General features: G+C 39.7%; 1 protein-coding gene across 1 annotated transcript in view; it reads right to left on the bottom strand.

The window, feature by feature from the left end:
* The window catches only part of UNC13C (unc-13 homolog C), a 398,557-nt gene that overhangs the window by 248,221 nt on the left and 125,011 nt on the right, over positions 1-25,325 (bottom strand). Inside the window, exons 8-10 of the mRNA XM_034783191.1 lie at positions 24,480-24,699; positions 7,831-8,058; positions 2,547-2,688 (exon numbers count right to left, since the gene is read on the bottom strand). Coding sequence (XP_034639082.1) covers positions 2,547-2,688; positions 7,831-8,058; positions 24,480-24,699 — 590 coding nt within the window. The remainder of the gene's footprint in view (positions 1-2,546; positions 2,689-7,830; positions 8,059-24,479; positions 24,700-25,325) is intronic.

A 25,325-nucleotide genomic window follows, 5' to 3' on the forward strand; every position in this document is an offset into this window, starting at 1 on the left:
TGCATCACCACTGTACATGGAGTTTCACCAGATAAAATTATACTTGTTATTGTTATGTTTTGAATGGCATTATTAATAACAGATGTAATGGAGAGATATAACTCAAAACTGGATCATTAGATTATTATAATTTGCATGTATTTTCTGCAAAAATGATTACTAATATTATGTGGTTATATAAAGTGTTAGTATTTGCTCTTATGACATTCGTTACTCTTTTCCATATTTTCATAATTTACTATATTAATGTTTTTCACACACGTAACAAAAATATCTGCTAACATCAAATAATAACGTAATACCAGGCCAGACTTGAATATACTAAAACTATCGTAAAAACATAAAACTTTGCCTGAAATAAATATTTCTCTTTCAATTATATTTTCTAAACTAACCCAGAGATTCGATTTACTTCTCAGAATCCTTAATTGCCTTTGACAATAATAGTTAAGTACATCATATCATACTGTGGCATATAGCAATCCTGCTGAAAAATGGATTGACATTGATATACTCCTTACTAGACACAAACAGGTAATACACAGTACTAAATATTCCTATACTCCGACTGATGTCATTCCCACAAAAATGCAGCATCCAGCACAGCTGGCTTAACTGGCTGGTGGAAGATTCCCCCAATGTGAGGGAGTCCTTGGGAGTTGTAACAAAGCTATAGTGGTTCCAGCCCACCCCTTCTCCTGGCTCCCTGTGAGGGTGCATAGCCAAGGAAAGGAGGTATGGCCATGACATCTCAATCCCTGGTGATACCTAGCTGCAGGAAACAATGGTTGTGTTTGGGGCAGCCAGGCTTAAATTAGAGCAGCCCTGAGGCTGGTCTAACTCATGCTGGAAACTCACTAATTCTCTGGCTGAACCTAAGATTACAGGAGGGAAGACCATAAAGGTAGTGTAAAACCCGGCACAGGTCATACACAACCAAAGTTTGAGGTCTAATATTAAATTATAAATAAACTTGTGAACATTAAACAAAATGAGACTAGTTTGCATTGTGCTAATGAAAGGTAAGCCAAGAAGAGATTTTTCTCTCTCTCTCTGAAGTCTGTGAAACACATGGCAATAGGCTCAGGAAAAATTAAAATGTAGACAAAGTATTTGACCATGGGAAGATTTTAGAAATTGATTTGCAAGGAAAGGAAGTTTTGAAATTAGGTAATAAGCAGTTCTAGTCAAAGGGGCTTTTTCTATGCACAGTAAAACTTTTTTTTTTCTGGTAGGGTTTGGCTTTCTGGTATTTATTAAAAATATTTTTATTATAACATATTAATCTAATGCCTGCCGCCTTATCCAAACACACACACTGACATTTAAACAAATGGAACACTGGCCGCTATAGGAATATACTTTCCACATACATCATATTGATGAATGAGGTGACACCAACAAATATAAAGGCAATGTAACATTATACATATATATATATATATATATATAGTTAGTTAGTTAGTTAGTTATCTAAATAACTTTTTAAAACAACATTTCATTAGACTACCATTATTAAAAAAGAATTTATTTTAATGGTTTTCCTAGCTGGGTTCTTCTTTATCTGTATATCCAGAGCAAAACCCAAGAAATCTCTGTGCTGAAACACTAAGTATAATGCATAGTAATATTTTCAAACCATCTCAAACTGCACACACAGATTCTCTTCTTCACACACTAAAATCCATTCCCTTATCAGCTACCTACAATATCTGGGTCCATTATTGAAATGTTCCTACCTAAATTAGGGCAGCCATCTTTACAGTTAAGTGTTCCAGTTGGCACCTAGAACAGGTACATGGATACCTAAGCACTGATTTAGACTGGATATCTTAGCTTAAGTACTTCAAGTTTGAAATTGGTCTTTTTAGTTGTTTGTGACAAAGTACACATGTGGTGACCCTTCCCTGCAAGCCAGTGTGAAGACAGTTTCACATCAGCTGCCAGGGAAATGCTCTGTATAAGCCTATGGTAATATGTTTTCCTTGGCAAGACCAGGAAACTTTTCAGACACACCTCATGACCTCCTTTTGGGTCCCTTGTTCCTTATGTTGAGTTGTTTCACACTCAGCAAAGGCATTAAAGGCAAGATTTTCAAAGGCAAAAATAATGGCTAGGCTCCTAACTCCTATTGACTAGCAGTGAGAGTTAGGCACCTATCTGCCATCTGTGCCTTTGAAAATCTCTCCTAAATGTCATTATTTTTTTTGCTGTACATTTCACAGGAAAACAGATGTTTAAAAGAAAATTAAGAAGAATTTACGATCACAATGGCTATAATTATTTTAATTAATTTGCCCCAGCTCAATAAACAAAACAGATTAGTTCACTGTTAGACTTGACTTTGGGTTGCTCATCCCCATGTGAGGAGGTCATAACATAACCGAGATTTCAGTATCTGTGTAGTCATTCCAACCAAAGATTTGCTAATTAATGCATTATGGAAATGTGAGATGTGTACAACAAATATTTACAGATGAAATAATCTCACTCAATAGCATTACATCACAAAGTTAACCAAAAAACAGTTCATCTTTTATACTCACAAATAAAATTTTTCATCCCATACTGGATTCAAGTTTCCAAAGATAGTTTTAGTTCTCCGTTTGGTTTTGCCAACTTGTACTGTAACGTATGGATCACTTGAGCCTGTTTTATCCTTAGCTTGTAAACCCTGAGCACAAACCACTGCAACAAAAATGAAACAAACAGGTTTTACCCTGCAGCTTTCATTGTGAAGGACCACATGCAACAGTGGCCAAAAAAAAAAGGAGAAAAAACACAGTCTAGGGAGTCTTGAAAAGAAAGGTTAATAGGAAATCAAGGAGAGTGCTGAAGAGAATATCATTTTAACTTCTGTTAGCTGGGGACTTGATGCAGAAATTACTGGGTGTATTCCATGACCTCTGTTATGCAGAAGGTTAAACTAGATGATCATAATGACCCCTTTTGGCCGCAAAATCTATGAATCTAGCTAATGTGCAATAATCTAAAGATTAACTGCAGAGTTTATCTACTATACAGTGTGTATGATAAAAGCAAGTATTTTCTGCAACACTGATCACTGAGATTCCCTTCTAAAGCTGTGGTTTTAATGCACTGTAAGCAATGTAATGTTACAGTCTAACTCAGTTCAAGTCTTATGATTCCCTGCATAGTAGGAATGGCTTTCAAAATCTAAGAAAGGAGTTTTGCTTGCACTGGGAGAATGTTTGTCATGAATTTTGGAACTAAACATGGATATCCTTAATGAGCACTTCACCCTATCATTCCTCCTTGGCATACTTGGGACTAAAACAGTGTAACTGTAAATATTTTCCCAATACTATATAGCATACTCAGCCAGTCAAAAGCTTTCAGTAACAATGGAAAGACTGCATTCAAGGAAATTAACTGTAACTGTCATTAGCCATGTATGTTGTAGCCATATTAGTCCCAGGATATTAGAGTGACAAGGTGGGTGAGGTAATACACCTCTACCCCGATATAACTGTCCTCGGGAGCCAAAAAATCTTACTGCGTTATAGGTGAAACCGCATTATATCGAACTTGCTTTGATCTGCCGGAGTGTGCAGCCCGCCCCCTCGGAGCGCTGCTTTACAGTGTTATATCCGAAGTTGGGTTATATTGGGTTGTGTTATATCGGGGTAGAGGTGTATCTTTTATTGGATCAACTTTTTTTGGTGGAAAAGACAAGTTTCAAACTACACAGAATTCTGCTTCTGTGTATTCAAAAGCTTGTCTCTTTCATCAACAGAAGTCGGTCCAATAAAATATATTACCTCACCCACCTTCTCTCTCCATTAGCTGTGTAAACTTTTTCAGAGTTTATGATGGCTAATTTATATATTCTCTGTGGTAAATATAAATACAGATCACTAGCTTTTTCCATTATTATTCATACACTGGAAATCTCTCATTTGAATGCAAAATTGTCAAAACCAGAATAACCTGCAGCTGAAAAACTTGTCATGGCTGCTAACATCAGCAGAGATTTGTTTTATTATTTTGAACACATTGTTTAAAATATCTTGATGGTACCATTTAGTTAACATAGCCTGCTGTCAATCACATGGGATAATGAAGCTCACCGTGTACTCAGAAAAGTGACTGTATACAAATGGCACTTTCTGAGCCAGCAGATCTGCTCCCTGTGTGTGTTCAGAGTCAAATCTGCTGACTTTTGTGAAAAAAGTAAGTTTTCATTACAGTTCACTCCTGTCAGCCCTATAGAACACCACATTCACCACATGAATTCTGGGGATTCAACTGGATTTGCTTCCGCCTGGCACTTCATTGTTAGCAGAAAGGGTGATTTTCAAAGTCACAAATGGCAAGCTGGCACCCAGCTCCCACTGACTGTCAATGAAGTCACATCCAGGGTGCCTTTTGTGCCTGTGGAAAATCTCCCCTGGAATTAACTAAATTCTAATTGCAGGGTCACCAGTGTTTCCCACTTCTCTCCTCGGTTCTACCTGTGCAGTCACACTAAACATAAGAGACCTGCACAGGTACAACTTAGAGCATAAACTGAGGGTAACGGGGCTACACTGCAGTCACTGAGGGGAGGATTTGGACTGCAAATTGAGGGGAGCCTCTGTTTCTGGTGATGATTCATTAGCCACAAAGAACTCTCTTGGAATCTCAAATCAGGTTCATTGTTTAGGACTGGCAGGTACGGAAAATAACAGCATTAATCTTCTTACTTGAAAACTGAGTAAATTTGAAGAGGGAATAACTGAGGCATAATAAATGTGGATTTACACAATGCACCATTTTACAAAGTAATTTTGCAGAGTAGAATCATACTTCAAAGGGCAAATGCTGCTGGCATTCTCTGTAGCATGGAATGAGACCAAACAATGGAAAATCCAGAGCGGACGTGATACACAGCTTACTAGAGGTGCTGCTATGCTGCTGCTGATCAGAAGCCACAGAGAAGACTCTGAAATACCTCAACAAGCCTGCCTGTGGTGGGTGCACTGGAGCCTGGCTAGGGGGAAACAGTTCAAAAGAAGAATATAGGGCAAGATTCCATTCTTATGGAAGGGAGAGAGGACAAAGCCAGGTTGTTGAACCTGGGAAAGAGGTGTCCAGAGTTCTGTGGCTCAGGACTGAAGCTAAATAATTTCCTTGCAAAGAGGTATACATTGAATTACACTGTAGTAACACTGTGAGTAATGAAACACAACCTCCCAGGTGGGGGTACATGTCTACCCTGCCTACTCCAAATTATTAGTAGCACTTGAGTCTGCACTTTGCAGGACAGGAAAGGTGGCTATGTTGTTAATGTACCGTGTCTGGAACTCAGGAGACCTGGATTCTATTTCCAAACCAATTAACCTATTTTGGTTCAGTTTCTGAAGATGGGGATAAGAAGTCTCTCTCACCTCACAGAGTGATAGGGCTAAATCCATTAATGCTGTAAGCTCTTTGAGATCCTGAGATGGAAGGTGCTATACAAGTGTAAAACACTGTTATGGGTTTGTATGGTGCCTAGCACGATGCAGTGCATGTCCATGAGTGAGAATCTTAGGTGTCACAACAAAAACAATGAATAAGAAAGCATTATTCTCATGATATTATTATTGGTGTTGTTACCCTTCTAGAAATATTTCATTTGTATAATGTGAGTTTCTGTATAGTGGATGTGAAAAGCCACAGTTGTATATACAGAGGGCTGCGCTGCAGTTCCACCGACCCAGCAGAAGCAAGGTATCTAAAAAAGGTTTGTTCTCCACTCCTCTTCTGGCTCAGCAAGCCTCCTCCTGCATTTCCGCCTCGCTCCTACTTTCTCCTCCCAGCCTGGACCACTTAACCTCTGTCCAGGGCCGGCTCCAGGCACCAGCTTAATAAGCAGGTGCCTGGGGCGGCCAAGGGAGAGGGGCGGCACCTGCGGCAATTCGGGGGCAGCAGGTCCCTCACTCCCTCTAGGAGCGAAGGACCTGCCGCTGAACTGCTGCTGCCGATCGTAGCTTTTTTTTTTGGCTGGGGCAGCAGAAATGCTGGAGCCGGCCCTGCCTCTCTCTCTCCTCAGCCCACCGGAGAACTCTCCTGGCTACCTTTAACCACCCTGGCCTGCCCCCCAGCATGTGGGGCCTGATTCACAGCCCTCTGAAGTCAGAAGCATTGATTGCAATGCGCTCTGGATCAGGCCTCAGGTCAGGATGTGTCCTGTCCTCTCCAAGCAGGCATGACTAGAGCTTTGCCGTCTTCAGGCAGGTGTCTCAGGCTCCATTCACACATCAGTTCCAAGCAAGGAGAGGAACCATCAAGAAAAGGTGCCTCTCTTTTCCTTTCGGGGTTCTAGTTCTGTGACCTGGCTGCATGAATTAGGGAACATTCATTTAATGGCCCTGATTCTGCACCATTAAAGTCCATAGGAGTTTTACCACTGACATCAGTGAGAGTAGGATCAAGCCCTTAATGGCTAAACTAGTTTTGTACCATCTGATGCAGTGATTTTTAACTATCATCTCATTCTACACTATGCTTAAAGTATGAACGGATTCACATATTTCCTCAGTAACACATTAAGATAATTTCACATCTCTATGCTGGCTGTGTAGTTCCACTTAATTCACAGGCATAAACAGTAATAAGGACATTCCTGTGTCTTACAGCACTATGCATGTGTTTGGACCTTTGATCCACTGAAAAAATACAATATGTGATCACAATACTATTGAAGGATATTGTGAACTATGTTAGGAAAACCCAGCATATTGCATGTAAAGAACATCGATCACATGGGACTAAATTAAGCACAGCAGTTTGCAAATTGATCAATGGGTAAAAAAATTAATTATACCTGTTTCACTAACACATGCATTAATGCTTAATAGAAAGCAAAACTTTTGTTTTATTTTATTGTAGTCACAAGTGAGTGGTGAAAGCTGGAAAGGGTTTAAAAGCTTATCTTCTGATCGCCAATGACAGTGCATCAAAATCCTGGAGAAGAAGGCAATGCATAATTCACTTTTAAAATCAGAATTTTATTAGTGGATTAGTTTTGATGACATTAAAGTTAAATTAAATTAATATTGAATCTAATCAAATTCTAGGGCATTTAATGTTTCACATCACTAGCTTTTAATTCTTTACCCTTGTAGTTAAGTTATTTCATGCACTAGTATTGTATGCTGGAGGTCAGTTTGTGCAACCACTTATTATATTTAAGTTTCCTGTGCTGATATTTGAATTCAGAAGCTAAAATATATAAGCGATAAATTCCTGAGCTTTAACGCAAAATGGGAATCTTTGTGAGCAGTTGGCCAAATTCAAAGGTTAAGAACAGTTAACAGCAGTTTTGAGCAGATGTGTTAGATGAATATCACTTAACTGGAACACAATCTTACTCAAGCAACAAAAATGGATGGGGACTCTCGTACCAAAGGGGTTGGAATTGTTAGCTTCTTAGCATTTCAGTCATTAAAAACACATCAAGGAGATCATCAACTATAACTCTTGTAATTGATCAATATTAGCAAAATCTCAAGCACAGGAGATGCTGATAGGATGCAGAACAGATGAAAAAAGAACAGTTAGTTATCTTCCCATCCTAAAATAGAAGGAGTAATTAATGTATGAAGGAAATATACATTTATTTGACTGACACTGTCTATACAGAGTACAGGATTTTCCGTGACTATTACTCAAGTTTCCAGTTAATATGCTATTGTACCAACCATTTATAGATACCCCTGAGATAAAATTTAACATGGAATTTCATCTTAGATTCTATGAACACTAACTTGTAGCAATAGGACTGGGGAGGAAAGAGCTTCTTTCAATTAGAGAACATTTCAATATGGAAAAAAAACCTCTCACCTGTGATGGTTATTTTTGCTGACCACTTGGATGTTCCATCCAATACACTCTGTTTTGCTGCCTTTGTGTATTGCACAAAATCTTCTTTGGAAATCTGGAACATTTCCTGGATCACTTCAAATACCTCAGGTCTATTTCTCTCCCTAATCTTCATTCTTTCCTTCATAGCAGTAATAATATTCTGGGTCTTATCTTCTGCACCATGTTTAGAACTCTTCTCTGCAGCTCCTGAGTTTTAAAATAAATGAAGTGATCAATGTATTCAAAGAAACATTGGAGTAAGTGACATATCGCATTATCATGTTGGTTTTCACTTCTATAACCCCTAGCCAATATTAGGTACAATGCTGGAGTACAGCTCTTCCAAATATTACAAACTAGAAGCAAAGGTGCCATCACACAAGAGAAATCGCATTTGGGAACTGCTGTGCTATCCACTGTGATATAATTCTCTATACTGAAGGCTAGGATTGTAATTTTACCTGAGATGATACTGATAAGTAGAGTATTTCATATTTTGCAATACTAGGTGATGAATGAGTCTTAAGTGGCCACTATAATTGAAAAAGAATGTACGTCAAATGACTCAGTGGTGGGGAAGTTGTCTGCCTATATTAGAGTTTTCAGGATCTGAACCTGTCTGAAAGACATTACTCTTTCAGATACTTTAAATGTTACTCTTCCTTTCTGAGCACTTAATATAATAGCATTTGTATTTCCTTTTTTTGTAGTTTCCTTAGCAAATTATTAAAATTCTACTTGCTATGTAGACTGATAAAGGAAGCTAGAAGAAAGTCTATGCTGAATGGGAAACCCTGATTTTCAAGGCACAGACTATGTGGTATATTACAGTTGCCAAATATTATTATAGCATTGCATGACAATTATAAATTTAAGACAGTCACTGTTTCCATTATAAACCCCTTTTATCAGAGATCTGATAACTTGACCAAAAAATATGAACAGTTTCTGATGCTTTCAGGACAACTCAAAGGTAAATCCCAGAGTCTGCAGGCACTGTATACACTTGAGGAAATTTCTCCTCATCCCCTCATGGCAGAGCATTTCCACAAGACCATATCCAAAAGCCAGGTAAAATCCATTCCATCAACGCAGAGCCTGAGTGCTTAGAGCCTTAGGACTGTTCTATCCTGTGCCAGGTGGAACACCCCCTCTCTCAAGAGCCAGCACAGGAAGCCCAATCTAGGAACATTGGAGGGCAACACACTCTGGTCACATCTCCTTCCAATTAAGTATGCCACTGGAAAGCTCAGTACGCCATGAGCAGAAGCGGGGCGAGCTGGTTTCATGTTAACTGTGGACTCTCCTGCTGGCTCTTTAAGCCAGCATTCCAGCCCCTTGGGCCTCTGAAATAGTGGCCAATATCTGGCCCTTGTTGATTAATTTCTGGTTGAAATTGGGTAGATTACTCAGGGTATGTAGTTTCTTCCAAGAGTTGTACCAATGGGACAATTTAGAGACATTTTGCAAAGAATGCTGCTCTGGGAGAACAGAGGAAAGGATGGTTTGGGAGGGAGTGAAGAGGGGGTACAGAACCTTGAATTTTTTAATAAAAAATAAATCAAAGGATGGTTATTAACCATCACACTCAGAAAAGATGGTACTCTTCATTATTCTGTTCTCAGCTGTCACAATAACCAGGTGCTAGCTTCAAAATAGAGATTTCCCCCAGGATGGGATAGTAAGCTGAAGACATATCAGTACATGCATGTGTCAAAATAGGAGAAAGCTCTTTATTAAAAGCAGTGAAGGCACAAGAAAGATCAGAAACTTATTGCTTTGTTTCAACTGTCTGTAACTCCTGAATGGAAACCTAATGATGGACCATAGGTGTCATGGGGCCAGTTCTGGGAAAGAGCCCACCTGTGCTCTGTTTAGCTGTTACATAGCACTCATCCATAATTAGCACAGAAATGTAACATTCCAGTAAGCTTCAATGTCAAGAAAAGCTAAAGGAAGAAAGCTGAACACTAAAAGCTGAATTGAGGCACAGTTCTCTGATAGGGTGGCATGGAGCTGCTCCTCCCAACAGGAGCTCCTAGAGACATTCCATCTCAGGGAGGAGACAAGCTATGTCCTCAAGCTCCCCAGCATGCAGAGACAGAGCTCCCAACACCATACCCCTTTGAAGGGTGCAGCATACCTCCTCCAGTTCTGCTAGCCAATGTATAGAGGTGAGCATGGTCCTACCTCTTGGCTGTCTCCTTGGCCATGTCTTGCATTCCACTATGGTATAGGGACATGGATGGGCCCTACTGTGGCAGAGAACTATAAAGGACTCCTTGTATTTTCCACTGCCTTTCTACTTTGAGCACCTGAGGAGCAGCAGGGCACAATGTGTCCCAAAGCTCTGAAACCAGAGCCTAAGAAAGTTCCTTTCTCTAACACAACTCCCATTATTGTTCATTTCCCAAACTATGGGTGGCTGGCAGAAAAGATCAAAGGATATTGCCTATATGATTGTAATTTATATACAGTATATGTGTAGGGCAGGGCCAGCTCTATTCTACAATCAGTGAAAGTGGCCAAGGAAGGAAACAGAATATTAGGAGGAGCAGAACTTTCAGCATCTCTTTGTTCAGGTGACTTGGTTAGTGGGCAGGGACATTTGCTGGTTTGCTTAGGGCAGTACTAGAGCTGCCCCAGTACATAAAATAGACACATGAGCTTAAAGAGAGTCACAAGGCCGGGGAGGGCATCATTAAAAAATTTTCACAGCTTAAGGCTGAACTTGTAATTGATGAATGGAGAATTTACAGGGCTTTGAAGATATCTATTTTTCTAAATGTATGCACTGATCACTGTGGAACTTCAGAGCTAACTACGCTGTTGTGAAGTCCTCTCCTTTTTGTCTGATGAAAGTACTGCTGAGAGGCAGCCCCATTGTATTGTACTTGAATAACATAGCAGCGTTTTAGGTGTCTGATAATAAATTGGTTTATTTTTCAGCTCAGAGTAAGGTGTGAGGTTGAGGACGAGGAAGGAAACGTAGCTTTGAGGAGGGCATGGGAAAGTGGGGGCGTGGCATTTCAAACTCTATAGTGCACATCCATGAGCAGATCGCCACCAAAAACAGGTGGTCAATGCTATGTTAAAAATGATAGCAGCAGAGAAGTGAGGTAGCTGGGATCACTGAGCAGGATACACCACAGGTGTGTATGCCATATGGAGACTGTCAAGAATGGCAAGATGACAGAGCAAACAAAGAAGATTTTCTAACCAATGAAACAGTGATGTGATAGACACATCACTTATTTTTACAACAGGTCCTGTGGGAATAAATGCTACTGATGGTTGATTCATACTATTGAATACTGTGGACCAAATTCTGCAGTTATTCATTCCTTATTCAGGCAAGACTAGCTTTGATTCCAGTGGGAGATTTGCCTGAGTTCGAATGATAGAATTGGACTCTGGCTATGTATTTATCCACTGACATCTATCCCAGTGTACATTTATTTATTTAAAATGTTGCTTTCTGCGCTCTCCACCTCAGATACATGTTTTTTTTTCATGAGGGTCCCAGGAGGGAGTAACTCATATAACCTTACAACAGCAGACTTCAGTACAACACAGGCACTATAATGTAGAACACTCAGACTAATGCTGCTGGCAACAGTGAGTTGCTATTTCAGGTACATTTATACTGACATGGCTGCTTAAAATAAAGGATTAAAAGTTTCTCAGAACCAGAAAATGTGGGTGCCTGTTTAATGAAGCAAGTAATATATTCAGGCTTTTTATAGCCACAGTCCACAAACCTCTCCTCCATAGCCAGTTTTAGTTAGATCTAGGCACTTTGAAATTCATACACTGGTTGGAGCAAAGGGAATGGTTGCAGTCTGCATTGGATAAAGAAAAACAATGAATACGAGGGAGCCAAATTATGAGCACATTTATAAAATGTAGCAAATAAGTATCTATTTTGTATAGAGATCTATTATACAGCTGTGCATGCATCTCTCAAAAGCCTCCTAACCTGGGCTCTATGCTAGCTGGGGAGACCAGTCCATTTCCCGTGCTGCAAGAAAAAAAGATTGAGTGCTTTACTAAAAGCATACTGGAAGCCTTTATAATTGTGCCATTTTTGCCTGAGTTAAATAGATGAGGTTACATTATAATATACTATACAACCTCAAATATATTTAGTATAAGAAAAACTTATAGAACATTGCAAATAAAGATGTGACATTATTTAGTTACCTAGGGAAATACACTAGTTTGTAAGAATAATCACTATATGTAAATATTGTTAGAAATATATTCCACATAACAAAGAGGGAGCCAGATCATTTGCCTTGATAAGGCAGCTTTGTATGGTGAATACCAAAGTCAATGCTTTGTAGCTGGTTTTGTTTGTTTTTTCTATTTCTGATCTTTGGTGATCAGGTCTTCTGGCATCTAAGTTGGCCTTCTGCTGTAAGGAACTCTTTCAATATTTACTGTAACTGAGGACAGCAGAATCATCAGGACTATTAGCAGTTGTAGAGCACTTTTACATTTCCAAACACTGTGCAAACATTATCTAATTAGCCTTCCTCACACAATTCCTGAGAGGGTACATGGAGGTATGACGTTGCACCCCATCATGCTTTATAGAAATATGCTTATGAGTGTGAATATAATGTAACTGGAATATGCTTCATGCAAAAAGTCTCTTGTAAGGTCTCTTACAAAGCTTATAATCTACTGAGTGTGATCATCCTATTTCTATAAATGTATCATTTTTATATATGGAACTAGAAATATGAAATATAAGTCTGAGGTCCTATTGTAATTATGCAAAGTTTGGTCCATTAATAGTGGCTTGGAATCTTGATGGCTCCCATTAACCAGGACAATTGGTTGTAAATGGCTCTGTTTACTTGTAAGTCTTCCTGTATACCTGTGTGCTGGCAAGTGGGTAGTGAAGTCTTATAGTGACATATGATCATGTCACCTGAACTGGAATCCATCTTTAACCTGGTGCTTTTCCATTTAGAAGGAGGGGTGGGAAGCCAGAGAGGGACAAAGCATTCCTGCCTTGTGCAAAAGATATATAAGGGGGTGGAACAGAACAAAAAGGGGCTGCAGTCATGAGAAATCCCCTAGCTATCACCTGAGCTAGAACAAGGATTGTACCAGGGGAAAGGATTGGGCCGAGACTATAAAGGAGTCTAGTCTGTGAAAAAAGCTTATTCGAACATCTTTGAGGGTGAGATTTACCTGCATTTAGTTTCCTACTATATTAGGCTTAGACTTGTGTGTTTTTGTTTTATTTTGCTTGGTAATTTACTTTGTTCTGTCTATTATTACTTGGAACCACTTAAACCCTATTTTTTATATTTAATAAAATCACTTTTTGATTATTAATTAGCCCAGAGCAAGTAATGAATACCCAGGGAAGCAAACAGCTGTGCATATCTCTCTATCAGTGTTATAGAGGGCGAACAATTTATGAGTTTACCCTGTATAAGCTTTATACAGAGTAAAACAGATTTATTTGGGGTTTGGACCCCATTGGAAACTGGGTATCTGGGTGCTGGAGACAGTTGCATCTTTTAAGCTGTTTTCAGTTAAGCCTATGGCTTTTGCGGGATGTGGTTCAGACCTGGGTCTGTGTTTGCAGCAGGCTAGCGTGTCTGGCTCAACAAGACAGGGTACCGAAGTCCCAAGCTGTGAGGGAAAATGGGCTCAGAGGTAGTCCCGAGGGGGGTCTCTGTGACCCAACCCATCACAGGAGGTACTGAAGGTATTATTTTTCTCTTTTTACACTAGGTGAATCTAAAACACATTGTGGTTAAGTGATTTGTTCTGCAATTAGAATTTGGGAGTTCCAGCTCTGTCCTTAATCTGCTGGAGTATAATCCCTTTTCCATGATGCCATCAAGCGCTACTATTTTGTTTTGATGGCATTTTTCTTTAAAGCTCTCTCAGGTTGTCATGTCTCAAGAAGAGGCTCTCTGTCTGACAGCGTCTTCTATCATGGGGACTTCATTGGAATCTTATTGAATCTTTTGAGCTAATCATCTTCGATTTTCTTTTTTATTATTTATATTGTGCCTGAAAGATGCGAGGCACTTTACAGAGCAGCAAAGACACAGATATATTTATGGACATATGGGAGGCATGGCTTGATCCACTGCACAAGATTGGAAAGGCAATGGCTGAGGTGAGAGTGGAATGCCAGAGGCTGAATTCCATGGGGTATGTGACATGGTAGCGTAATCTATCTTGAGAATTCCTGAGAATCTCTGTGCCTGGTACTGACAAATACATAGTTTCTGAATGAAGAAGACAAATTCCAGTGAGCAAAAATTTCAAACTGAAAAAGTAGACATGTTTAGAAAAAACATCCTTACGCACACGAAGGTTAAGTGCCAATACAAAACAAATACCATCCGGAGAGACCTCAAGTGATTTCCGATTGTATAGGGGAGGTGAAAGATGACTGTTGAAATGCTTCGACAATGTGATAAATATGGTAACTTTGACCTTACGTGTCTTTTTGCTAGACATCAAAAAAGCAACATGCTTCATTTTCCATCATTGCCTTTCAGTAATAAGTACAGACTGAGGAAATCATTATGCTGTAATAATAAATCATGGATACATTCAATGTGGCAGTAGTGGGCCACTGTCAAAACTCATGCTTATTTTCCAGGCAATCCAGATAAAATTGGAAATATGCATTAACTAACACAAGTTACAATTGCCAAACTGTAATGCATAATTTAATGAAACTATTGTTACATCCTGTGATACTGCCAATCCATCAACAGCCCTGTCTGTGCATTATTGATTAGAGTCATTTAGATAATACAGTGGCCTATATTGTACACTAAAATTAACAAAGCCTTCTTAGCAAAGGACTGATCCAAATAATGTGACAGAGATCAATTCTGACTTAAAATCATATCTACCTCGGAAAGCAGCATCTTGGTGAAGATGAGCGGCTTAATGAATACAGGACTGATTTTATTGTTTAACCTCAGTCTAGGACCATCTTGCAATACTGACCCAACTGAGCTTGTTATCTGAACCCACTTCTAGTGGATGGCAATCTGCACTTAAAACCAAATTGCAGCTGCTCAAAAGGCAATCCATCATAGCAATCACCAGATTGTTAGCCTGACAAATTGTCTGGCAGGGTGTTAAAGAGAGACAATGGGCCAGATTCCCAGACTATGTATATGGGTGTGGCTCCACTGAGGTCAAATCAGCCGAAGCTCTGGCCTTTCCTTTTTTAATACTGCTAATTGCAGCCTTCTCTCTCTCTCTCTCTCACACACACACACAGGGGCACAAAACAGCATGGCATTTTCACTGAATTCAGAAAAATATTTAAAATTTTCTTTGCTGGCCGATTCCATGTCAGTGATGAAACTTTAAAATTTCTTTTCAACCTAAAAAACATACTGTGTAAGGAACTAATTTTCAAATACAGGTGGCATAGTAGAATCCAAAGCCTGCATTTGAGTACTCAGATCTACACATGGGCAGCCAAAATTGATATTTGGGCACTTAAAGCACCCAAAAGTGTGATCTGGGGGACCAAAAATATCAAAGACTAGATCCCTTATGTGGATTTAATTTTTTTATCTATAGCTTACATTGTAGATGTTTACTTGATCAAAACTGCCTATGCCTTGCCTAGGAGAGGAAGCAGAGTAACCAAAGAGGAACACCCTTTACCTTAGATGTGTGTGCCCATTTTAGGTTTGTAATTTTGCCAAGTGCTTCAGAAGTCAGTAAAGTTTAGATAGTGATGGTAATTCACTATTGGAACAGCATACCAACTCTCCATTGAAAGTCAATGGGATTTGCGCTTAGGATGACCAGATGTCCCGATTTTATAGGGACAGTCCTGATATTTGGGGTTTTTTCTTATATAGGCTCCTATTACCCCCCACCCCCATCCTAATTTTTCACACTTGCTGTCTGGTCACCCTATTTGTGCTCTTAAGTCACTTAGGTGTGCTTGGAAATGCTACACGGTATGGCCTGTATTGTATATCACAGAAGATGGTGCCTTCTGACCTTAAAATCTATTAAATAAAAGGACAGATAGACAGATTGACAGTGTATGTAAAAAAACAAACAAAAAAACAAATCCAGACTATTATTATATCTACAGTCTAATTCTAGAAGTTTGTACCATGTGTAAATGTTAAAAACAAGTATACCAAATGTTTGTGCATATGTAGTTGTGGTGTTAACATTTGTTATAGAGCAATTATGCCTAAAAGTCAAGCCAAAATTATTTTTGAACCTTTAAATTGAAATTAATTTCAAATGTTAAACAATTATTAAATGGAGAAACATAAAGTATTAGATTTCAGTGGATCCACACTAGGGATGTATTTGGCCCGTTAACAACTACAGGTAACAATCCAGATTCAGGGGTGAGGTCTGAAGTGGTGCATGTTGATAAATGAGCGTAAAATAGCAGAACTGAGGCTAAAGGAATTTACAGGGTGTATGCACAGAGGCACTTCAATAGAGGAACCTACTAGGTAAAACCCCCAGCAGCTGGGTGTAAGAAAGTTTAAGTAGGAACCCCTCACCCTCGCGCACACACATATACAGGGCTCAATACTGCAAGATACTGATAACTCAGACCATGATACAGAAAAAGCATTTAAACATATGCTTAACTTCAAGCACACAAATAGCCTAATTGACTGCAATTTCCTACCATGTACAGTGACAGCAAATTTGTTTAGTTCTTAAGTAGCTTCTCAAGGAAAAGTCTCTGTGACCTCTCTCCTTCTCCTTACCAAGTTCTCTTGTGGATAAAAACTGCAGGAGGATGATTACCCTCAATATTTGGAGACAATAGTTGGGTCAGAATTACAAGATGGTCCTAGATATTTGGAGACAATAGTTGGGTCAGAATTACAAGATGGTCCTAGATCCCTCTTTACACCCTCTGAATTTAATTTGCAGGCAATTGGGAAGAAAGAGCTTCTTTGAACTATGACTCTTTCAAACACCAGAAAGTCACTGCTGACAGCTTCTCCAAGGCACCTCAGCCAGCCCCCAATTGCCAGGAACAAATGGACTCAAGCATTGCTCTCTCCATTAGAAATAGGCCCAAGACAGAAAGTTCAAGTCTGAGTTCACTCAAAATTAGGGATGTCGGGATTTGAGGTATCACTGCATAATATTAATATTATTCTATGTAGTGCTGTCACTGTAGAAGAGGTGAGCATGCCAAAGAAATTAAGGTGTGTGTCACATCAAGCTTCCAGGCCAAAACTGAGTCCTTGCAGTATAATTCAGAACAGGTACCGAATGGCCAGAGTGGTCATGACTGTTGGGATGCTTTATGGAAAAGAGAGATTATTAGAAGAGGTTTGGTAAAAGAGGAGGAGGGAACCTGACTAACAATAACAGACATTCTTCCAAGCAAAAGGGGGTGTCATGAAAGGCACAAAGTCAAGAGTATGGTGCATGCAGCCATTTGATCTATACTGCCCTCTGTAATATTTCACTTCAACTGAGAAACTATTTTATCAGTTGGAAACCATTTTATTGGAGACCCCTACAGCAGACAAGATTATCCTTTTGGGGGATTTCAATGCATGCGTTGGACGAGACTCAGACCTGTGGAAAGGAACAATCGGGAAAGAAGGAGTTGGCAAACGTAATTCAAATGGAATTTTGCTCTTGACCAAGTGTGCTGAACATGAACTTATTATTACGAACACCCTTTTCCAACGAAAGAAAAAGTTCAGAACATCTTGGAGACACCCACGGTCAAAGCACTGGCATCTCCTCGACAACGTCATAGTTCATAACCGAGATCATAGTGATGTATTTCTCACAAGAGCAATGACAAGTGCTGATGACTGTTGGACTGATCATCGCCTTAGTCGATGAAAATTAAGATCGCTCCCAAATGGAGGCTGCAAAAGAAGCAGGTCAGATGCAAGCTGAAGGTTCAAGTTTTGAAGGACCCTATTAAGCGTGACCACTTCCAAGCAGTCTTAGAAGAAAAGCTCCCATCAGATTTTCCAGAAGAAATTGAGAAACATTGGAGCCAGTTGAAAGCAGTAATCATCAATGCCTGTGAGGAAACCATCTGCTACCACACCAAAAAACATTAGGACTGGTTTGACGAGAATGATGCTGAAATTGAGCAACTCAGCAATGAGAAGAGAATGGCATTTCATGCTTGGCAGAATGACATACATTGTAATATAAAGAGAGAAGCCCATGCCAAGGCAAGGGTGGAAGTACAACGTAAAACCAGAGAACTTAAGGACAAATGGTGGACTGAGAAAGCGCAATAACTCCAACATCTTGCGGATATCCACAATACATGTGGTTTCTTTAGTGCCACCAAGGCTATTTATGGGCCAATTTGTCATGGTATGAATCCTCTTCGCTCTAAGGATGAAACCACACTTCTGAAGGACAATGAAGCCATCATTTTGAAGATCTCCTTAACCATAATTCTATGGTTGTAGATGAAGTCCTTCAGCAAATCCCTCAATGACCATTTAGGGACGAGCTCAGAGACCCTCCCAATTTGTATGAGGTGCACAATGCTACCATGCAGATGAAGAACAACATGACAGAAGGTCTAGAGGGGATCCCTGCTGAAATCTTCAGAAATGGTGGACCAGAGTTAATTTGGCAACTTTACCTGCTTATCCTTAAAATCTGGATAAAAGAGGAGCTACTCAGTGAAATTAGGGATGCCTTGATTGTCACCCTGTTCAAGAAAGGGGATAAAGTGGATTGTGGAAATTATCGTGGTATCTCCCTCCTAGCCACTTCAGGCAAAGTACTGGCGTGGATCCTTGCAACCCACCTTCTGCCCCTCTCAGAAGAAATTTTACCAGAGTCACCGAGTGGTTTCCGACCATGTCGTGGAACTGCGGATATGATCTTCACAGCACGGCAGCTGCAAGAAAAGTGTTGAAAGCAAAACCGACCACTGTACATGGCTTTTATTGATCTAACTAAAGCCTTTGATTCAGTGAATCGCCGTGCCCTCTGGACTGTATTTTCTAAGATTGGATGGCCTGATAAATACATCAATGTCATAAAATTGCTTCATGATAACATGAAAGTGACTGTTCTGAGCAGCACGGATTCCCAGAGTGAACCTTTCAAAGCACAAACAGGAGTCAAACAGAGCTGTATCATTGCTCCAACCATGTTTGTGGTTTTTATTGCTGTCATTCTTTACCTAATTGCTGGGAAGTTTACAGCTGGCATTGAAATCACTTACAGAATGGATGGAAAGCTGTTCAGGCTTAGCAGGCTGAAAGCCAAGAGTAAGATTTCCACAACATCTATTGTGGAACTTCAGTATGCTGATGACAACACAATCTTTGCCCACTCTGAGAAAGATCTTCAAACCATCTTGAATGTGTTTGCTGATGCTTACGCATGCCTTGGTCTCACTCTTAATATCAAGAGGACTAAAGTGCTCTATCAGCCCTCTCCAAATGAGGTATTAGATGCCCCATCTATCAAAATCAATGGAATGGCACTGAAGAATGTTGATCATTTCCTCTACCTTGGAAGTCATCTTTCATCCAAGGCAGATATTGATGCAGAAATTCAACATCGCCTGAGCTGTGCCAGTGTAGCTTTTTCTCATTTACGGCACAGGGTCTTTGAAGATCACGACATCTGAACGGACACCAAGCTTCTTGTTTATCAAGCTATTATTCTCCCAACACTCTTGCATGGGTCCGAAACGTGGACAACCTATAGACACCACTTGAAAGTCCTTGAGGGGCACTATCAACGCTGCCTTCGTAAGACTCTGAAGATCAAATGGGAAGACAGGCGCACCAATAGTAGTGTTCTGGAAGAGACAAATACCACCAGTATCGAGGCAACGATCATCTGTCAGCAATTCCGCTGGACTGGTCACGTTGTCCGGATGCCAGACCATCACCTCCCAAAACAGGTCCTGTTCTCTCAGCTGAAAGAAGGGTACAGTAACGTGGATGGACAATGGAAGCGTTATAAGGACTTGCTGAAGGACAATCTAAAAAAATGTAATATTGACATTGATAGCTGGGAGACACTTGCCCAGGATCGCTTAAAATGGAGTAAACTACTATGTGATAGTCCCCTGCATTTCGGCTTGCCGGCGAGCAAGTTCAAAGAGGACAAGAGGCGCAGGAGGAAGGAAAGACCGGTCTCCGGTCATGGTCAACAGCCTCCTGCCCTCATTGTAATAGAACTTGTGGTTCAAGGATTGGCCTTATTAACCACTATAACTCCCATGGAAGATGATCATACTCGGTAACGAGTGATCGCTCATCATTTCACTTCAACTAATGTTAAACTAAAATGTTCTGAATATGCATTCTCTCAGATAAAGGAGTGAATCTTTTACTCTGCAATGATATTTTTTCTTATATAAGCTAAAAATGCTTCTAAACAATTAGATCATGTTGCCCCTGCCTTCCTAGATTTGCATGTAGAAGAGTTTCCCCTTCCAATGTAAAAAAAAGGGTACAGCCATCCAGCAGTGACATCCCTTTCTCCTGGACCAGGAATACGACTCTACCCAAGGTCCAAGATCCATGCATAGTATTTGTAGGAGACAAATATTGTTCCCACTGCTCTTTTTGTGCAGTCCTCTCAGTGCCACAGAAGAGGTGGGGATTCTAGAAGCAGCGGTAGGTGCAAAAAGCCCTGGCAGCACAGCTCCAAATTCAGTGGTACAAGATTCCCTGAAGCAGATGCAGATGGGACAGACTTCTATTAGACCTGCCGATATCCATATGGATCTCCCAAGATCTGCAAGTTCTGGTTCTAGTACCCCTGCCCATTCTATCAGGAGGTGAACCCCTGATAGAACAATTTAGGGAAAATTCCATGACGGGCACTTTGTGGAGTTTGCCTATTGCTGGCCTTTTGGCTTTTCTGTGGGAGGGTGCGATCTGGATCCAATACTAATGAAAATGGGAAAAGAGGCAATCTAAAATTTTAAGTATGGCAGCTCACCGTTCCTTAGTTCTTGCATTGAGGGTGATAAGGAGTTAGTCGACAAATTACTTGCACATATTCTGTGGCCAGCAGCATGACAACCTGGCAACTTTATTTCATTTTTATGCTTGAAAACCAGAGCAGTAAAAGCCAAGTGATTCCCAATAGACCTACTTCAGCAAATCACCACACAGAACTGAAAGAGATCAATGGTCTGATACACAATGAATTATTTTTAGATGGAGTCTTAATATGTTGCTGGAATCAAATGTGTCAATTGGTCAAATGAGAGTAGACAGGATGTGACACTTGCTATATATTAAAGAGTATACACTCCTCTTACTCAGGGCATGTTCTGCCCAGGAAACAGAAGTTCTGCACGCTTGTTAAAAGACTTATTTGTTAGCATCCTGTTTACATTAAACATGGCTGAAACTTGAAACCATGCCAGCAGCAACCCTAGTCTACACCATACATAGTTGTATAACATGACTTTCAGCACAAACAAACCAACCTTCTTTTCATACTGTTTAATTAAAGTATACTAGCAATACAGGTGTCAAACAAGGTTCCTACTAGCTCAGTTTCAACCATAATGTGGAACCAAGGTTAGGCACTGTTTGATTTGCAAATTCTCCATATCACTATGGCCCCTTTGAGTCTGTGCATCTGGTCAGCTGGCAATTCCCCCTGTGTAGTGGAACCCTTGGGTGTTGTAAAGCTGGAGAATGGCTCTATGCCATCCAGCATCATAACACAATGGCATAGAGAGTATGGCTGGGAGAGAGGGTGTGGCTGGAACATCAATATATCCTGGCTATACCTAGCTGCTTTAATGGTCCCTCGAGGACATGATGGCTATGCATAAGATAGAGCAACCCTAGGGCTGCTATAACACATACCAGGGGCCAAAAAAGTCTCTTTTCAGCCCCAGAATTGACAAGACACAAAGGTGGCAGGTCCTGATTCCCTACTGCCTTGCATTGCACAGAATGCACAGTGGGTATAAAACACTACCAAATTCATGATCTAAAATGTTCCCAAGTTAGTTTTTGGGAGGGATGCTCAGGGTGGCCAGACTCAATTGGGCCATAAATGGGACAAAAGAGGGTAGCAAAGTTCACTCCGGCGATGAAGGAAGGTTAGTCACTAGGCACAGAGGCATAAAGTATAGTCCCCTGCTATGCTTGTAAATATGGAGTGCATCCACCTGATATGGGCTCAGCAGCTTTTCTATCAGCTATCTGAAGATGGCTTATCATTTGGCAGGGGATTATCCAAATTAATTTTTAGTATTCCTGATGGCAGGAATCCAATGTGGTAATAGTGCATTAGTGGGAGGCCTTTGATTCATCCCAATCCCAAACACAGGGCTGGGAGTTACCAAAAACAGAATCTGCAAGGATTGTAACAAGGGTGTTGAGCTTTAAATGCCAGTGAAATATCCCTTTGTGTTATTAATGAGTTTCGTCCCAGTAAAACAAGGTAAATTACTAAACGCTTGAGTGGATTGAGGGGGAAAAGAAAGAAATTGTATGCAGCACTTCCTTATCTCTTAAATACTGGTGAGATAACACTTTGGCCTTATTTTAGAGGGGAAAAACTGTACTGAAACCATTAGATTACGAGTTCAAGAAAGTAATTATTTCCATAAATAGATCATTATAAATAAATATTTGTTTAAAAAATGAATGTATTTGTTGCAGGAGTTGCTATGATGATAAGCATTTTGTAATGAATAGAGGCAACAATGCCACATAACAGATAAAAGGGAAAGGGGGTTGAAAAGTACTTGTGTATTATGGTCCTATCTAATATTTTCTCCATAAATAGAAGCACTATGCTCTTTTGAAGAGATACTTTTTACTGCATTATTTTGTTTTTTTCTGCTTCTTTTTTGGGTTCTTTCCCCTGAGACACTGCGGCAGAGAGTTAACCACTATTTCAAAGAGGTTTGCAATTTTAATTGCACTCTGTACTTTTGCAATACATTGGATGGAAAATGCACCTAACTGTTACATAATGTTTATTGTATCAGGCCACATGTATTCATTAAGCTTCCTTTATTACAACCACTCCAAACAGCAGATTTCTCAATGGGAGAATTCCATCATTTTTACAGCTGGTACATTCATATTTTTTTATTACTGTTGGGGTACAATTGAAAGCAACAAAATATAAAGGCCCTAAAATTGAGATACCCCCCCAAAGTGCATTCACAGGAAAATTTCTAATAAAGATTTTTAGTAGTGATTCACAAATAAAACTGGACTTTGAATGAAAGAAAATATAAGAAACGTTGACATTAAAGAATCATATTTTCCACACCCCGACCCCCTTTCTAATAGATTAAGGTAGCACTGTAAAACATATACTGATTTATAGCATTGAAATATAAAATGAAAAATTGTTAATGGTAAGATTAAGAGCTTTGATAGCTATATTTTTAATTATTTGTAATTATGTATAGTAAATGAGCACAGATGAGGTAACACTTAAGCCAAGTCCTTTCTGGCATAAGTGTGGTTTTCCCAGTTCTTCTTTTACATAGCATTGCTAATCTTCTTAAAATGTTCTTGCTGACAGAACAATGCCACATAACAGATAACAGGTAACATGTCATGCTCAAAGATGTAAGTAAAAGATACACAAACAAGTAATGATAAATACCCCCCTCCCTTTTCTGGGAAAAGCCAGGGCAGGGTGACACAAAACCAACACAGAAACTGCAAAGCCATAAGGAAAAATGCAGAAGTTGGGTTACTGAAGCTTGCGCACCTGTAATGTATGGGTTAATGCGGTAAAAGCCAATTAGATAAAGATTAAGTAATCTGTAATGTAGAAATGTAGAAAAGTAGAAAAGGCCTAAGTGAACATGGGCCCTTAACTGGAGAAACTGGAGAAACCAGACCAGAAACTGAAGAATGGGATGGAAGGACCAGATCTAGGGGTCAGAGACGGTGATGACTATCATGGAAGATGGAAGAACTTGCTCCTATCCCTGAATGTAGTAACAGGGGACCATTTACCAAATCTGTCTTGTCTGTTATTATCTGTCTAGCATAAATGTATCTCCAGACTCTATAAGTGACAATAATTCTGTCTGAAATTGTATCGATAAAGGCAAAAATTGATTAAGCCTAAATTGGGTGGACTTGTGGCTCAATTCCCCAATTTTTAATCCCAATGACTACGATTAACATATTTTCATTGTGGCTACTCAGGGAGAATTTTAATGAGGGAATGCGATTGCAGAGAGTACATTACTGTGACTGTAATCACTAGCAGCAGCATTTTCATTTTTATCTTTGTTCTGACATTTTCCTAGATTTTGAATGAAACAAAATGAACAGGGCATTATGTCACATAATTTCAATTGTTTTTGGCGAGACTGTTTGCAAAAGAAAGTTTACAATACATCAGTGTCATAAGATATTATTTGTAACCGAACAGCAGAGGATCAGCAGAAGCAACTGACTAAATTATTCAAATGACCAAACCAAATTAACAACAGGTGCTTCCTTGATGGTTGGCCAGATCCTCAGCTGGTGTAAATCAGCATAGTTCCACTGACTTCACCAACTGAGGTTCTGGTCCTTCATTTCAGTGGGCGTCTGTTAGAATATATAGTATGTCAAAAGGCATGAAGCATTGTAAAAAATCAGCTGTCACCAAATACTCACTCTGCAAACAGTCAGCATTTAGGAGGTCTTGGCACTTCTCATGACATTTGACACCACATTCAGTGCATCTCATGCCTTGTCTGGCTATGCCCCAAAGGAGACCTTCACATTCGTAACAGTATGTGGGAGTTGTAGCCGTCCACACTTCGAAGTTATGAGGAGTGGTTGATGAGATTGGATAGATTAAAGCCTGCAATGTCTTTTTGAAAACATGCATTTTCTGTTGGGTGGAATGGGGGAAAAAAAAATCAATAAAAGGCATCTTAGATTTCAATGTTCTTTCACACGCATGAACTACAGTTAAAATGTATTTTATGAATATCAAACCTTTACAAAATATCAGATTATAAATTAAATTACACAGTCCTCAGCAAAATACTCATTTACTCATGTCACCTTGTACTTTGAAGAGCAGGTTGCCTGGATGACTTAGTTTAACTGATTATATCAACAGCAGCATTAAGATGGATTCGATCAGTTAATTATATTTTCAACACAGAGTCCAGTATAATTCATTTTTTCATCTTGATGGCAGAAATGCAAAAAATCATTAGCATGATATTTGCAGATCCATTGTAAGCAATTACCTTAAATATAGTGCTCCTGAATATTTATATGCTTCTTACAAGAACTTGTCTGCCTATATGCACTGCATGGAATGTATCTCTATTATGTAGAAAGTGTCTTCTCTTAAATCTCATTCCTGTATTGTCTCCCCACAGGCTTGAAATGGGCAACTTTCATGAGTTCCATTTTTGGCGGCTTTCCCACAGCACTGAATCTAATACTTTCCCTTTATGAGTCAAGACTCTCTTTTTCTCAGAAGTAGGAGTGGGTCCAAATCAA

This window comes from Trachemys scripta, chromosome 10 (assembly GCF_013100865.1).
Source record: "Trachemys scripta elegans isolate TJP31775 chromosome 10, CAS_Tse_1.0, whole genome shotgun sequence".
NCBI classification, from domain to species: Eukaryota; Metazoa; Chordata; order Testudines; family Emydidae; genus Trachemys; species Trachemys scripta.